Source organism: Rhineura floridana, chromosome 15 (genome assembly GCF_030035675.1).
Source record: "Rhineura floridana isolate rRhiFlo1 chromosome 15, rRhiFlo1.hap2, whole genome shotgun sequence".
NCBI classification, from domain to species: domain Eukaryota; kingdom Metazoa; phylum Chordata; class Lepidosauria; order Squamata; family Rhineuridae; genus Rhineura; species Rhineura floridana.
The window spans coordinates 34047778-34065183 of NC_084494.1; the positions used below are offsets into that span (position 1 = coordinate 34047778).

Genomic DNA, 17406 nt, shown 5'->3' on the forward strand with positions numbered 1-17406 from the left:
TTAAGCTGGAGATGCTGAGAACGTAACCTGTACTCTGTCAAAGTTGAGTTCCACCACTGTTTGTCTGCTGCTATCAAACCTAGAGCTGGCAACTTCACATACCACTGCCAAGTTTGCATGTGCCACTAATGGAGTCCTGCCACACCACAACTGACAGAGAGATGCCTTGTCAGAGATGTGCCACACAAAGGGCTCATTTCCTCTTTACCTCTATTGGAATGAAATCTTCAAACGCTGAGTCAGACATGAAGGTGATCTTGTTCCGGGGAAATCCGCCAAGGATGAGCACAGGGGTTTGTGCATAAGTGCTCCACAAGGGGCGTGACGGGTCTGTCAGAGACATGACGTTCCTCAAACTGCTCAACTGTATTTGGCAAGAAGGAACCAGAGAGGAGAGTGTAAGGGTATGGTTAACATTTGTCCATCACACCAAAACCAGCAAGGGCCAACAGATACATTTTACAGAATAACATGGTAAAATTTTATCTGGACTGTGCCAGCCACCAACTCGCTCTGATGTGGTGCAGTCTAGAAAATGCTTTACCACCTCGTTTGGCTACATGTGTAAGCTGGGCATGAGATTACAGAAGAGGTAGGGATTTTTCCTGAGAGTCACTGCTCCTGAAGGCTCAGGTCTTTTTCCCTTCACCCCTTCTAAGTCCACCTACTCCATGCATCCCCACACCAGTGAACCTAACAAACTGCAAAGTTGCTTGCACAAAAATGGAAGCTTAACTTTCAAGGTTTATGTGAAGATTGCAAGATAAAGGTTTTTCAGCACTTTGCTAGTTTAATGAAAAGCCAGCAGCACACACAATTTGATCAGTTAGAAAGAGTGAAATGGTGCTGGGTATGTTTCCACTACACACTCATGCACCAGTTTAATTGTCAGGGCTTCTCACTCATGGCCTCCCAAACCTTGGGAAATATGCTTTGATGAGGCTGCTGAGAATTCTGTGAGGCATCCCTACAAGCCCTTTTCCTGGGAAGAGGGAATGACTGCTAAGCCAGTTAAGCATGTTCTGTGTAGACACACCCACTTGCTTAGAGGTTTACATTTCCCACTCTGTCCAGCTAATGGAAAAGGGAATGTAGCCACAGTTAAAGGCTCTCCAGTCTTTCTGTGAGCACAATAACTCAGTCCTTAACATGTTTTCTCAGAAGTCCTATTGATTTTAGCAGGATTTACTTCCAAGCAAGTATGTTATGGACTGCAGCCTAAAGCAAGAGGCGGGAAGAGCTTCCTCTGGATGCCCTCTAGGAGCAGGAACCCATCAGTAGCAGGTTCCCTGATTTTCTCCCAGGAGGCCAAAGCCCGAGGCACAAATATTCACAGATCTATTCACAAATATTCTGGCCCTCTGGCAGGATGTATTTATTTATTTTATTTATAAAAATATTTTTATACCGCTATTTTGTTAAAAACATCAAAGCTGTTTGCAAAGCATTAAAAACAGCCACCACTATAGAACAGAAAACCTTAAAAATACAATAAAAACAAAGATCAACTGGATGAACTCCCAGAAGCCTCTGAGAGGCTCTGAAGAAGGGAAGAAACAGCAGGATCTTTTCCTATTACTTCTTTATCTTATCTAAACCTCCACACATATGAAACAAGATTCTGCCTCTCTTCCAAGCCAACCAGTTTGGAGAAGAAACAGCAGAAGAGACTCTGGCTCCTTCTTCCTTTCCCCATACCCCTCTGCCCTGAGCAAACGAGAGAAACCCTTGCCTGTCCCCCCAAAAGCCCTCCATGCGTGTCAGAGTACTGGGGCAAGGGGGAGAACTTGGTAAGAAGAATAAATAAAAGCTTGCAAGTTGCTAGTAAGTCAAACTTATGTTTGTGGACTTGTTGAGACATTTTTATACCCAACAGTTAAACCTCAGGACGTGAAGCTAGCCTTATAAAATAGGGAAGCACTTGAGCACAGAGCAAGCAAAAGCAGGCCACACTTGGGACAGAAAAGTTACGCTATGAAAGTTCCAAAGCCTCCTCATACACTTGAATCAGCGCTGGGGGAATTCTCAGTAGCAGGCAGCCAGGAGTATGAATCTACACTTGCAAGGTTCAAATTTAATAATATACTAGCATAATATAAAGACGCTTGGGACTGAGTGACTCATGGGGATGTTGAAAACATGAGGCACTTCTACACACCTGAAAATTTTGAAATGTGAAACACACAGAGTCTAAAACAACTCTGATTACTAAAAAAAAAAAAGAGTTTGAAAAATTAGACATCGGTGTATCTAAACCTGAAATTCCTTTCATCATAGAGGGCAGTGCTCCAGCACAAAGCATGGCTACATATGGGGCAGAAGGCTGGGCTGTGGGAGCTCTGTCATGCTTTCATACCCTCGTATCAGTTTAGGAAGGTGAAGGGGAGTAAATTCCAGAAGAAGCAAAAGAAAAATCAGCAGAATGCATTATTATTATAGACAGAATGACGCCTGGGACTAACAGGAAATTCCACACCACCTAAAAACCTGAAATTTGATATACACAAATTGATGAGGCTATGGGAGTTTCACAGGGATTGGAAAGGGATTTTCAAAAGGCAGCTGGGCACATGCATCAACATTTACAGACTGCAAGCAGCAGTTATTAACATGCCATAAGACGACTAGCTGGCCCTGTTAGCACTCAGGATCCCTATCAACTTTAGCAATTCACCTTCTCTCCAATCTTGACTTTGACCGCATTTTGAACGAATCCCACGTAGCCATTGATATTGATGGAAAAGCTAGGAATAAGGAGAAAGAGGATGCATGTATTTTTTTTAGTACATTTATATATTGCTTTCCCACCTAAAGCCCTCAATTCATTTTAATATAATGGTTTGCAATCTGAGAGACACAATACAAAAGGATAAAGATAGGAAGGGAAGAAGAAAACCAGCAAGTTCAGATACCAACATTGGCATGTAATCATTACATAATGGTCAGGTAGAATGGTCAGTGTAGGAGACAGTTCTGGGAGGAGAGGAGCCATATGGCAGCTGATCCCACGCAGGCTGACAGAATGGACCTCACTGTGTCCTGTCCCCTAGGTGGAATGGCAACTGAGGGAAGATGGTTTTGGGAAGGGAGGAGCCAAATGGCAGTTAGTCCAGCTGAGATGACTGAGAGAGCTCTTCTGTCAGTCCTTCCTCTGTTAGATTGCAGTTTAAAAATAAAAAAGTTCTCCAAAATATGAAGCAAGAGACTTCCGGGAAGGGTGACTTAGCCTGTGCCTGCTTTTGAGACGGGCTCCTGCCTCAAAAGAAGCTTATTCAGATATATCAGTCAGATTTTTTCTTTTTTTGACTGATTAAACTTCTCCCGGGTAGGGAGAAACGAAGAGATTAACCTCAAAGCCTATTTTTGTTGGGACGACCAGATCTCATTAATTTATGGGACGAGGTCCAGCCGACGAAGGTGGGACGGATTTTTAACAACAAGCTCTATCTGGAAAAGCGAACGTTCATCTTATCTTCTAAGAGAGAACGCACTAACAGGCAAGCACCCTTCTTTCTATATTTTTCTTTTACTTGACTTAAATTGTTGCTGTTTAAAAGAGATTTGCCAGATTGATCGGTTTTTGACATCTCACTGGGGAGCCATAACTTCTCTCTGCTACTCACTAATTAATAGCTTATCTCTGTTTTTGTTGCAAAAAGCTGTCCTGGATTTGCATTCTAAAGATATACACAGAAGAGGGATTTCTATTCCAGATTTTTATTTTGAAGAATATTATATTGTTTGAGACTACTCTCTTTTTGGTCTATTTTATTTTGACGAATCTGTTTTCTGACGACCGCCATTAATTGTTTCGATCCTGGGAACTGCATTTTGTTTACTTAAGCATGGAGAGATAAGGCTGTCTGCTCTGTTTATACTGTGATGTCACCAAGTTTGGAGTATTAACCCAATTGTTGCTGAAATAAGAAGTGGTTTTCCTATATTTTTCTTTTAAAATGGCAATTAAGAAAGTGGCTGAGAAGCTGGAAATAACTATGTTTCAGAAAATAATGGATGAGATTGAGATAACGAAACAAAACCTGCGACAGGGTTGTAAGGAGCTGAAAATTGAATTGAGTAAAATGAAGCAGGAGATTAAAGATATAGGGGTCCCTGTGAGAGAGGTGACCCTGGAAGGGGTCCCTGTGAGAGAGGAGACCCCGGAGATTGGAACAAACGTGGAACAGGAAAAAGATTTGGAGTCTATGGACTTTAGAAACAAAATTTATTGTTTGGAGACACAGGAGATTAAAGACATAGGGGTCCTTGTGAGAGAGGAGACCCTGGAGACTGGAACAGGGGTCCCTGTGAGAGAGGAGACCCTGGAGACTGGAACAGGGGTCCCTGTGAGAGAGGAGATCCCGGAGATTGGAACAAACGTGGAACAGGAACAAGATTTGGAGTCTATGGACTTTAGAAATAAAATCTATTGTTTGGAACTCAATGTTATCTCTGAAGAAATTAATGAAGATTCTAGAGATAAAGTTATCAATGGCATGGATAATCTTCTGGACTGGAATGATGTGATGGAGCCCAATATAGAGAAAATCTATGGAATTAACTGCAGCCGTGTGACAATGGAAAAACTTTCAAGAGATGACCCAGTGTATTTTGAAAAAAAGAACAGAGATATGATTTTACAGCAGTATTTCAGCAACCTATTTAGAATGGATGGCAAGAAAATATTTGGGATAGAGGTAATTCCCATCAGACTCTTACTATATGACTATGGCTTTGACAGCAAGATTATTATGGAATACTGATAATGGAAGATTGGATACTGAAATTACTGGACTTAACAAGACTACTGAAGATGGAAGATGGAAAATGGAACTAATAGGGATAATAGAACAATGGCTACTGAAATTACTGAACCTAACAGATTCTGATGTGATGGATTAATTGAAATGTTTATTTTGACTATGGTTATGACAACAAGATTATCATAATTAGTAATGAGATGGATTAATCGATATGCTTATCTGGAAAAAAAAATTGATAGATATATTTCTTAAAGAATTGAAACCTCTCTTTGACTTTTTGTGGAAAGAATAAAGTAATGTTTATGAGATTTGATGATTAAGTAAGATAACTACTGGAGGAAAGTGATTTTATAATATGACTTAAGAGACAGGATTGTTATATATTATAGACTTATAACTGATTTGATCTTTGACAAATGGGAAGTCAATATTTTACTCTTTATTTTTTATTTTTGTTTTTTTTTTTTTCTTTTTTTCTTTTTGTTTAACTATTTTTGATTTTGTTTTTTGTCTTTGAATGTTTTATGATTTTGTCTTGTATGTTTTATGAAAATCTGAATAAAAATTATTGAAAAAAAAACAAAATATGAAGCAAGAAAGATCCTGGCACACTTGAAGATGTTCTTGTTGGGTCTAAAAACTGAAAACACATGCCTCACCTCTTTGTATCAACAGGGAGACCAAGGCCATTGCTCTCCACCAACACGTTCATCACAACACTGCCGTTCATGAAGGGCATTGGTGTGATCCAGCACATCATGCAAACATCCTCACTGTCACAATTTCCTGGAAGTAGAGAAGGCATGAACAACAAGCTGAAGTCAAAGAGACTTACAAACAGCCACTTTTTCAGCCACCTGTGATGAGCAGGAATTTCTTCCAAGTGACCAGACAAGGAAGCATTTAAAAAACATACACCCAAAATACTCCAACAACTGAAGAGATGATTCTCATTTTCCTTCAAGACAAGCAATTGATGTCCCTCAACTACAACCACAAGTTTATGTTGGGAAAGCTCAATTATTATGAGCTAGTAACTTTTTAGATTTGTTGGCAAGTTTGGTGTCACTAAGAGTACTCACTGGTTGCTTCCATACTCTGGAAATGGCACAACTTTCCATTCATTTTTTAGGGAAAAATCAGAAGACATCACTACCAAATTAATGAATTCCATTGTTTTCCATATTGTCCTCTCATATATTCCTATAACTGGCCCTTAGTTAGTTAGCCAGCCCTTGTTTCCTGGGGATTTAATTACTGGTTTCCTTTTTCCAGGCAGAGCAATAGCTCATTATTTTTTAAAAAAAGACTGAGATCTTTTAGAAATTGTGCTCTTAAAAAAGTAAAACAAAGTAGCAGAGAGGGGGGCATCTGTTGTAACAGTACTTATTTCTCAGTAAACTTTAAAGGAGGATCCTGGCCATGGACTAGGCATTTAAATAATATAGTGCTACATGTAGTACTATATGTATATAGTCATTGTTTAATTCCACTTCTAGCTGATTGTGGCGAAGCAATGCCTCAGCACCGCTAAAGGACCCTACAATGTCAGCTGGAAAGCAGAGAAAACAGACTACACCCCAGCACATGCCTGCACCACCCAGTGCTAGAGGCAGAATCTTACTCGTGTTGGCAGATGAGCAAGATTAAAAATGATCAGCGCTCTAAATTAGAGAACTGCTCACCCACAAGCCAGATGTTTGGATGGTGATCCTCGTTCTGCTAGTCCACACACTAGGTGAGGTAATACAGTAGGGCTCCGCTTTGCGGCAGCCCACTTTAAGGCATTCCGCTAATACAGCAGCTTTCAATTAGAGCAAGGCCCCACTCATACGGTGCTTGTTCCACTTTTACGGTGTTTTTCGGGCATCGGGTGCCATTCTATTGAATGAGTTCCGCTTTTCAGCGTGTTTCGCTTTTAGGCGGGGGTCTGGAACGTAACCCGCTGTATGAGTGGGGCCCTACTGTAAGCTATTATCATCCAAGACAGAAAATCTAAATGGTAACTCCCCTTCCACTAATTAAGCTACTGCACATTCTACTGTGTCCACTATCTCCTGATACCACACTATCACAGTCTACCAGTGTAAGCTTGGGGAGTGGGCAGGGAGACAGAACTTCCAAGTGAAGTGTACCAAACTGAGTCTGTTCTGTCTGTCTGCTAATCTGTGGCCTGAGGCCAAAATCTGAAAGTAGCTGCAAATCATCTCAAGAGAAAGATGTTCTTTAATGAGGTATTTCCTTTTGGGCTTCATGCTTTCCCAGAATTCCTCTCAGGACAAATGCTGAAGCACTCCAATGGTAACAAAACAGAAAGTTGGACTTACCGTGAAGTGTTGGTCAGCAGGGAGTGGAGCATACAGGAATGGTTAACTCCTCCTGTAGGCAGAGTCAAACTATAACAAAGCGTTAGACGGTTGCCAGCCGGAAGGGGAGGGAACCACCCTCTAACTGCCAGTCATGATAAAGCTGACCCGGTGAGGCCAACCACCTAAACATCATAAAAAACTAGTGCAACGAGCACACCGTGGACAGTAAAAGAATACGGAATAATAGCAGACAGTGCAGGTTGTCATGGGAGGCCTTCCCCATCCTATCTGGGTTTCCGCACAAACACGATTTGCCTATGGACCTCGAACAGGAGATCCTTCCTACCCTTGGCCTAGCCACCCCTGCAGGCTGGGACTGTATGCTCCACTCCCCGCTGACCAGAAGGACACTTCACAGTAAGTCCAACTTTCCGTTCTCGGTCAGTGGGGTCGTGGAGCATACAGGAATGGGATGTACCGAAGCAGTGAACCCCACATCTCTAGGGGGGGATGCAGGGCTAGGCCACTACTCTCTGAAGAACCCTCCTGCCGAAGGCTGCATCGGCGGAGGCGAACTTATCCATCTTGTGGTGCCTGATGAAGGTGGATGGTTGTGTCCATGTCGCTGCCTTACAGATCTCCTCCAACGGAGCCTCCCTGTGGAGTGCGGCCGTAGCAGCCGCTCCTCTGACTGAGTGAGCAGTAATGCCGCTTGGCAGAGATCTCTCGGCCGCCTGATATGCCATGGCCACACACTCCCTGACCCATCTGCTGATAGTGGAGCATGACACCTTCCGTCCCTGTGCCCCCTTTTTGAAGGAAACAAATAGGGACTCCATCTTTTGGAAAGACTCTGTCCTGTCTAGGTAGATCTTGGGTATCCGCTTGATGTCCAGTTTGTGGCATTCCTTTTCCCTAGGATATATAGGGTGTGAACAGAAGTTAGCCAAGGAAATGTCCTGCCCCCGTGGAACACTGAATTCACCCTGGGCAGAAAAGTGGGATCTGGCCAAAGCACCACTTTGTCTGCGTGGAACGTGCAAAGCTCCTCTCAGGCTGAGAGCGCTCCTATCTCTCCCACCCTCGGAGCCAATGTCACCGCCACCAAAAACACCCTCTTAAGGGTGAGCAACTTAATAGACAATGTGTGAGCTGGTTCAAATGGCAAAGAACAGAGAACTCTAAGTACCAGGGGAAGAACCCAAGAGGGAAATCTATGCAGAGTGGGGGGAGATATGATGGATGCCCCCCTCAGAAAGTGTTTAACCCTGGGGTGGGATGCTAAAGAACAGCCTCCCAGAGGAGAAAACACAGTTCCCAGCGCAACTGCCTGTCGCTTCAGCATGCTAGGGGCCAACCCCTGATCCAGACCATCCTGCAGAAAATCCAGGATGATCCTAAGATGGCACTCACTGTGCGTCAGGTGCTTATGCCTGCGCCACCAATTGAAAGCTCTCCACGTGGTCTCATAAATCCTCTGTGTGGAGGACCTGCATGAGGCCAATATAGTGCCTATGACTCTATCTGAGAATCCCTCTCTTTTCAATGATCGCCGCTCAATCTCCATGCATGAAGCTGTAGCCAGTCTGGATCTGGGTGGAGCAAGGGTCCCTGGGAGAGAAGGTCTTGTCTCCGGGGGAGCCTCCAGGGCGGTTCCGAGCTGAGGTCCACCAGGTCAGAGAACCATGGAAGTCTGGGCCAGAGGGGAGCTATAACCACTGCCTGCGCTCAAAGAGCCCTACGCCTGCGTAAGAACCTGGTCAGGAGGGGCAGAGGTGGAAATGCATACAGAAGACCCCAGGGCCAGGGTGCAGAGAGTGTGTCTGCTTTCTGAGCCTCGGGCTCCCAGTAATGTGACATGAAGCTGTCAACCTGTGTGTTCGTCTCAGATGCAAAGAGATCTATGCAAGGAGTCCTCCATCTCTGTACCAGCTGATGAAAGACCTCCCTGTGTAAAGCCCAATTACCCTGCTGCACCTGTTCTCTGCTGAGCCAATTTGCCTGGGTTTTCAGTGTCCCCTTCAGATGAACAGCCGCAATGGATATTAGGTGCTGCTCTGCCCACCTGAAGAGGAGACTGGTTTACTTCTGCAGAATACTCAATCTCAGAGGGGGCCCTGACGGTTCAAATGAGCCATCGTGGAGACGTTGTCCGTCCGGATCAGCACATGCGCTTGTGCCAGGATGTGTAGGAAGTGCTAGGCAGCCAGTCTGACTGCCCTGAGTTCCAGCCAGTTGATGGACTGCGCCCTCTCCTGCACCTGCCATGTTCCCTGTGCAAATTGATTCAGGCATGTAGCACCCTATCCTGTGAGGCTGGCATCCATGGTAACAACAGTGACTGAAGGAATCCTGAGTGAGAGTCCCTTCTGTAGGTTGGGCAGGTGGCGCCACCAGTGCAGAGAGTCCTTCACCTCTCTGCTGACCATAACTGAACCCGTCCACCGGCAAGCCATTTTGTCCTGGAAAGGCAGTAGAAGCCACTGCAATGTCTTGGGTACTGAGTCGATTGCTGCTATCATAGAGCCCTGGAGCTTGGCCAGGTCGCTCAGTGGAACTCAACTGCTGCTGAGACAGGTAAGAAGTTGACACTGGAGATTGGCTATCCTGTCCTCCGACAAGAACAACTTGGCCTGCTCCTTATCTATCACTACCCCAAGATGTTGCAGATGCTGCATCAGTAGTAGATGACTCTTGGACATGCTGACGATGAAGCCATGGGCATCCAGACAGCAGATAGTACTCTCCATGCCCCACCTTGCTCTCTGAAGAGATGGGGCCCAGATAAGGTCATCCAAGTAGGAGTACATGTGTACCGCCTGAGTGCGTAGATGCCCCACCACTGCTGCCATGAGTTTCGTGAAAACTCTGGGAGAGGAAGAGAGACCGAACAGCAGAGCTCTGTACTGCAATTGCTGCCCTCCATGTGCAAAGTGCAGATACTGGCGATGCTGCAGCAGAATCAGAACGTGCAGATACACCTCTGTAAGGTCTACAGAGACAAGGAAGTCTCTGGGCTAAATTGCCTCCGCAATCGACTGGAGTGTCTCCATTTTTAATTTCCTGGGCCGGATGAACCGGTTCAGAAACTTCAAGTCCAAAATGGCACAGAGGTCGCCATTGCATTTGGGCACCATAAAAAAGACAGAGAAGACCCACGGACCCACACTGTAGTGTTGGCACCTGCTCTGTGGCGCCTATGTCAATGAGATGAGCTATGGCGTCCAGGGTTCTCTGCCTTATTTCCGGGTCATGCACTGTGGGAGCCATTCTCCACTTCTCTGCCAGAATGGCTGAGAACTCCAGGGAATACCCCTTCATCACTGTGTCCCTCTCTGACTCTTCCAAACCTGAATCCAAAGGCCCAGCTGCCTCTAAGGAATCTGGACTAAGGCCCTCTTCTCTGTAGGAACTTCTGGTCCCAGAAGAGCACCCCTTGCCATGCCCCCCAGATCTGTGGTGGTCTTTGCACTTGGTCCTGCTGTTCGTCGCAACTGGACTACAGCCAGAAGAGGAGAAGGACCATGAAGCTGAGCTAGAAGAGGATGAAGACAGAGAGCGCACCCTGCCATGTCTGGCCCGTTTCTTCCTGTGAGAGCGAGCTACGCACTTGGCCAATGAGGCCCCCACTTCCCTCATCATCGCCTTACTAATCCACTCCATCATGGATGAGGAAGAGCGTTCCTTTGAACCATGACGATGCCTGGTCTTCTTGTGATGATCCCCCCCCCCATTGCATGGATGCCAACTGAGTCGGAGTCCTCCCCGCAGAAGGGGAAGGTAACATGACCCCTGCCACTAAGGCCAGAGTTCTGAGAGGAGCAACCCCCTCACTGTGAGACATGACATCCTCCTCCAAGGAGGACGGTTGCTCCATTGCCTCAGCCATTGAAGTCCAAAAAAAAAATTGGGGGGGGGGTCATGACTACATAAAGTGCCCCCCAGGCACACTCTCTGCACTCTGGAGGTTGGGGGAATCGGGGGGGAAATGGCGTTGAACTTACGCACTTTCCTTTCCTGCTCAAATCGTGCAGTGCCTTCCCACCTCTGAGAAAGACTGGCGATGACAGGAAAACACCCTTCCCCCACAGACCTAGCAGCCGCCTTGTTAATGAAAAACAGAGAACGCTCCCCCACTACCTTCCTCCTGGCCCCTTAAAGGACGATCGTGAAGTCTCCAAACACTGGGTCACCTCATATGAAGCCCCACGCCTTCTCCCAGGCACTGTGAGGCACCGCGCCCAGCAGCTGAGTGCTGCCGGTGGTACGAAGGTCTGGAGGGGACCTGGGACACCTCCCAGCTACCCCCCCTTCCAGCAACAAAAACTGCAGGCAGTGGGAAGAGGCCTGGTGGGAAAAGAACTCCCCATCGCCCTGAGGCAACAGAGGAGCCTGGGACGCCTCCCAGCTACCTCCCGCCCCGATCCAATGGAAGAGAAGTAGGGCTGGCGCAATGCCACTCACCTCCACCCTGAGGCAATGGAGGGGCCTGGGACTCCTCCTGGCTACCTCCTGCCTCTGCTGTCATCCGACGCCCATGGGTAGCAATGTAGGGGCCAGGGACAAGTCCCGGCTACCTCCTTCCCCCCAGAGGAATGGTGATCTTCGTGGGGCAGTGGCTACCGCCCCGCTCAATGTCTTCAAAAAGGAAAGTCCTTTCTCCTCCCCCCCCCCATCTGAACTAATCACTGACGGGCAGGGTGAGGAAGAGAAATTCTGAGGAAAAAGTCAAACAAAGAACACTTTTCCAACCCCGTATCCCTAAAGAGATACAGGAGCATACAGATGACTCTGTTAACTTGCTGGAGGCAGAGTCAAGACTGGCATTTAGAGGGTAGTTCCCTCCCCTTCCGGCTGGCCACTGCCTAACACTTTGTTATAGTTTGACTCTGCCTACAGGAGGAGTTAACCATTCCTGTATGCTCCACGACCCCGCTGACCGAGAATACCTTTAATTCTGTATGGAGCAGCCATCATTTCAATCTGCAACTGTTCCTGTTTCCGACGCACAGAGTGGACAGGTTCTTCAAAAGTGACAGTCACAATTGGTCTCAGTCCAGTGTAGTGAGCAGTCCGAAGAGCCATTTCTGAGTTCTGGAAAGGGGAGCAGAGGGCAGTTGGTCTCTCATGAGTTGGTTGACCCAGAGCCCTTACAACAAAATTACCCAATCACTTGCCAGTGCTGGCTCCTCATTACATTCAGAGGTCTGCTAACTATGAAATTATCAGACATCTCACCAGCAACAAAGCATGGCTGGAAAAAGATGTAACAATGCCACTGTATCTTCCCAGTACAGATCTGCCCACTGTTGAAGCAATGGAGGAGCAACAAGAAGTGCCCCTTAAATAAAATATGTAAGTATCTCCTGCCCTCATGAAGTGCATGGCTCTTCCCTTACCATCTGTGTGCAGCTCAGATTAATTTTCAGGAAGTATGGAAATCCCAGGTAATTCTGTAAAAAGAGACAGTTATTTCAGGAGTTCTCTCCACTTGGAGGACAAGCCTTGTTAGATCCTGGGGCTAAATTGCTGGCCTGGCCCCCACAAAGTAATCAGCTAAAGTTTTGGTAAACTGATGTACCAGAGAGCCAAATGCAGCCCTGAATAAAATTGTTTATATAATAAAATAAGCAAGTGTAGCTGAGAATGTTAGGGATCCAAACACTTGTGCCTGTCAGGAACCACCAAGGATGGACCCGAGAAGCTCCAGATTTGTGCACTGCTGTGGTGAGCTGGTCAGGGCTGCAGTTTGAGAGGGTCCCCCAACTATGATTTCTCCTAAGCTCCAGGTTGACTCCACCCATGCAAGCAGCCCATTGGTTCTCTCACTGTGGGAGCTATAAAGTTTCCAAGTCAGGCTTGGGCTTTGCCTGGATGAGAGTCAGACTTGCCCTTGTCTGTCAAGGCTTGGCTTTGGGGCACACGAGTGACTATTTCTGGTCTGTCTAATTTCCTTCAGGCCTTGGTTCTGGAAACTCTTGCCTCCCACCCAAGCGGCCTATTGCCCAATCTCCTAACAGCCCCAGTTCAAGAAACATGGTACCCAAGCTGCCCTTGCTGGACAGGGAATGATCTTCTCCTCTCCTGCTCCCAAAGGCAAGTTGTACTCACTGCATTTTTGTCTTTAGGGTCTATAGCCGAGTCCATGAATTCCTGGAAGACTTTAGACACACTGTCAATTTTATTCTGGTAGAGGAAGATATCTCGGTCGTCCCCAGGGCGACTAAACCTGTTGACCACAGCTATCCACTGGCAATCTGTTTGGCACAGATAATGCTTCGCATACAGGAGGAGGGGCAGGGTGGCTGCAAAAGGTTGCCACATCACAGACTTCACAGATGCTCCTTTGTAAAGAAACCTACAAAAAAAAAACCACACACACTCACACCTGGAACTGAGATTCTTATTTTAATCACCCCTTTTATGTAGGTGTCATAAATGAATGAATAAGCAAGCCTCTTCCCAATATTCTGGCCCACTTACCCCCAATATATAGTCACATTTAACTAAGAGAGGGCTTTGCGGAGATGGACTGGCTCAATATTTCATGGTATGGTTCAATGGAGTCAAAGAAGCAGATTTAAGTCCCACATGCATTCTATCCCTTGAATGCACACATTTCCACTTTCTGATATTAGAGAATAGCTGCCTTTCGCTCCAGAGGGGAAAGTAGCAGGTGCTGCCCTGTTGCACAAAAGGCAGAACCAGTCCATTCCACTCTGGCATTGGGCTGCTTGCCTTTACTGAGTGGGACTCTGCAAAGGAAGAAACAAGTTACAAGGTCATTCTTGCTTGTCTGGCCTTTGCCATAACCTCTAATGTGTGTGGTAACAGTTACTTGCTTGAGACTCTGGGTTGTTTTAATTCAACATTCCCTGCATGAAGATCCCCCCTCTTTGTGGGGGATCTTTTTCGCTGCTGTTCTGTGCTGGATTTGACAGCTGACAAGGCAAGCACACAGACCAAATCCAGCTTCAAAAGCAATTTGTATCTGGCCTATCAAAATTAATTTAATTAAGGTTTGTCCATAATGTCACTCCTAATGAAAAGGAAAAAAGTGTTGTTTGTAAGAAACAGAAAGGAATTCTATGCTTTTAATGTTTATGTTTGATTTCATATTGTTAACATTTACTTGTTTACACTATCCTATTGTGTTTTGACTCCCTTTTAAAAGTTTATTATATGGTTTTTTATATTCTATGGTTGCAAGGCCATTTTTATGTAATAGATGGAGAGATTTAAAAATCTTTTAATTAATAAATAAAAATAATGTTGGGTTTTCACATTGGGTTTTTGTGCATACTTATAACAGGTCAAGATACATATTTGTGCATAATACTCTACCTGAGCACACATCATCCATTGTTACACAACTACTACTAGGGAGATCAACATTGTTCATTGGAGAATAACCCTCTCCTCAAAGAACACAGAATTTGGTCTTCATTTTGAGGCAACAACAAAATAACCTACTCCCAGATGACGCTCAGATGTCAGAAGGTTTACTGAAGATAATCTGTATCAAGTGTAACATAACTACACTACAGTGAGCTTAGACTGCCCTCTAAGGATCAACTGAAATAGCAATGATCAAAGAAGAATATAAAAAATTGAGGTGGGGTATTATGGTATTAATCTGGGATAACAGCAAGAGGGTTCAACCTTATCCTTTATACCTGTATTTATGTAAGATTATTTATATCCCACTTTTCCACTCTAGAAACAGGGTTCAGGGCAGCTTTCAACAATTTAAAAATTACCAAGTAAATAAAAACTATTTACCACACACAGGGCTGGTGCCAAAGGATGGCCAGGTCAGGGCCTGGCTGAGGGCCCCTGCAGCCCAGAGGAACCCCTGAAGGCCACTCCTTAGGGTGTGGGGGTAGCGCTCCCCCTTCTGCAAACCTTGGCAGGGTCAACTCCCCCCCTACGGACTCTATGGGCATGCAGCGCCCGCCCGCCCGCTCCACCTACCTCTCCTCCCTTTCTGTGAATGCCCTGCATGCTGTGCACACAGTTGCCATCAACCATGAAGGCAGCAGAGGCTTCTCTAAGGGGCTAATGCCCCTACCACCATCTTGACTGATGGCAGGCATGTGCATGCATGCCATCAACAAAGATGGCGGCAAGAGTATCAGCCCCTTAGAGAAGCCTCCGCCGGCATCTTGGTGGTGGCAGCAACCTGCACACCCAGCATGCAGGACATTCACAGAAAGAGAGAAGAGGTAGATGGAGCAGTCCCACACGGTCTGTAGGGGGGCTGGGAGCAGGGGGCCTGGGCCCCAGGCAGGCTGGCACCAAAGGGCCCAGTCATGCCTGGCACCAGCTCTGACCACACAATTAAACAGTAAGAACAGGAACAGCAGGTGAAAGCAGCCAAAAAGCAAGGAGTGAAACTACTAAAACTCCTCAGCCTTTCAGGTCAAATACCTGCCAGAATAATTTAAAAATTTCTTAGGTGGCAGGAAAGAAAGGGCCAAAGAGACTGCTAAAGTAAGGAGCTCCATAATCTAGGTGTGGCCAAAGAGAAGAACCTTTCCAGCTCCCAGCCGCTACTATCTCAGATACAATCAGGAGGATGCGAAGAACAGCCTCTCTAGCAGATCTTCAGCAGCAGGCAGGCTGATCTGGAAGGAGATAATCCTTTAGGTATCCTGAAACCAAGCCATTTAGGGCTTTAAAGGCAATCACCATCATTTTAAATTGTGCCTGGAAACCAACTGAAAGCCAGAGCAGCTGTGGTAAAATAAGTTATATGCTCTCATAGACATTCACCTACACCACCTCATTTTGAACTAACTGAAGTTTTTTCAAATGGAGCCTCATGTAAAGTGCAGTGAAGTAATCAATTCTGGATGTAACCAAGGTATATATCACCATAGACAGATCTGACCTTCCCTGGAATGGTTGTCATTGGCACACCAGCCTAAGCTGTGCAAAAGCATCCCAGGCAGCAGTTGGCCACATCCAGAAGCAAAGGTGTGTCCAGGTGTACTCTCAAATGGTAAATCTTATCTGAAGTGCCTCTGTCTTCACCCAGCCCCTTACTACCTCCAACGAAAGATTCTGAACATCAACAGCTTTTCTGAAATCAGATAGGAAGGAGAGAAACAGACAGAGAGAAAGCTGCATGTCATCCACATGCTGATGACAATGCATTTCAAATTGCCAGAAACCTCGCAGGGGTTTCAAGAAGATGTTAAATCACATGGGGGACAAGACAGATTCCTGTAAGACACCATAGGCTACAATGTCAAGCAGGAGTTCCCCAGCATCACCTTCTGGAAACAGTTATTCAAGAATCCTTGTAGCTCGCTATAAGGATTCCTGGGTTATATGGATTATCTAGGTTTATTTCATTCTAGCTTCAGGCCTAGATTCTGGACAAAGGCTTTGGTCACCCTGGTGAATGACATGCTGTGAACAGGGGAGCATGTCTCTCTTGGTTCTGTTGGACTTCTCAGTGGTATTTGATATCATTGGTCACAGTATTCTTTAGGATTACCTGGCTAGGATGGACTTTGGAGGCCCTGTTTTATGTTTCTAGTCTGTCCTGAAGAACTGTTTCCAATGAGTCTTGGACATTCCAAGGATTATGTACCCCTGCACAAAACTGGAACATTCAAGACAGGCTGGAACTTATCCACCACAGTAGGATCCAAAGGTTTCTTCAGTAAAGGTCTTGCAGCAGCTACCTAAAGGATAGTTGGAACAGCACCCGTCTAAGAAGGCATTAACCACTCTACCAACCTATTTGGCCAAGTTTCCTCTGGCCACTTTAATAAGCCAAGATAGGCAAAGGTCAAGCATACAGCTGCCCAACTTCACACTTCCAAGGTTCTTGTCCATGTCTTGAGACTACACAAATTGAAGAGCATTCCTGACAACAGGATAAGTAACTGCTGAATCTCCTATAACTGTGGCAACCAAGCTGAAACAGATGCAGAATGAAACAGATATGCTACAACTCTTGTTTTTGCTGCACAGAGTAACAAGGTACCTCTTCTGGAAATTTTTCTATGAAATGTCTAGCAAAACAGTCAAGCAGACCTCACTGAATAATGCTTCCTCACCATTTGACACCCTTGATGTCACAGGCCCATTAACTACTCAGAACAGCACCATTGGGCAACTCTGGATGCAATGATGGCAAAAAATACAATTACTTTGCTGCCTTTATTGCCACAGAGCAGGTCCTAGTTGTAGTCTTGTGCTAAGTTAGGCTTCTCCCACTTTGTCCTTCACCATCCTTGCCATTTCATCACCCCACAGTATTTGGAAAATCAGGGAATCTGCTTGGCTCCACAAGATGAGAATGGACACTCATGAGCAAT

General features: G+C 45.7%; 1 protein-coding gene across 11 annotated transcripts in view; it reads right to left on the reverse strand.

Moving 5' to 3' along the window:
- CATSPERG (cation channel sperm associated auxiliary subunit gamma) overlaps nt 1-17406 on the reverse strand; it is a 90363-nt gene that overhangs the window by 70549 nt on the left and 2408 nt on the right. For 5 of the 11 annotated variants that reach the window (XM_061597618.1, XM_061597620.1, XM_061597624.1 and 2 more), the window contains exons 2-7: nt 13184-13430; nt 12472-12525; nt 12022-12166; nt 5423-5549; nt 2675-2744; nt 209-364 (exon numbers count right to left, since the gene is read on the reverse strand). In XM_061597618.1, coding sequence (XP_061453602.1) covers nt 209-364; nt 2675-2744; nt 5423-5549; nt 12022-12166; nt 12472-12525; nt 13184-13430 — 799 coding nt within the window. Of the gene's footprint in view, nt 1-208; nt 365-2674; nt 2745-5422; nt 5550-7090; nt 11143-11536; nt 11870-12021; nt 12167-12471; nt 12526-13183; nt 13431-16577; nt 16768-16822; nt 16853-17406 lie in introns of those variants that run through there. The other 6 variants (XM_061597621.1, XM_061597619.1, XM_061597622.1 and 3 more) reach the window with 5 other exon arrangements.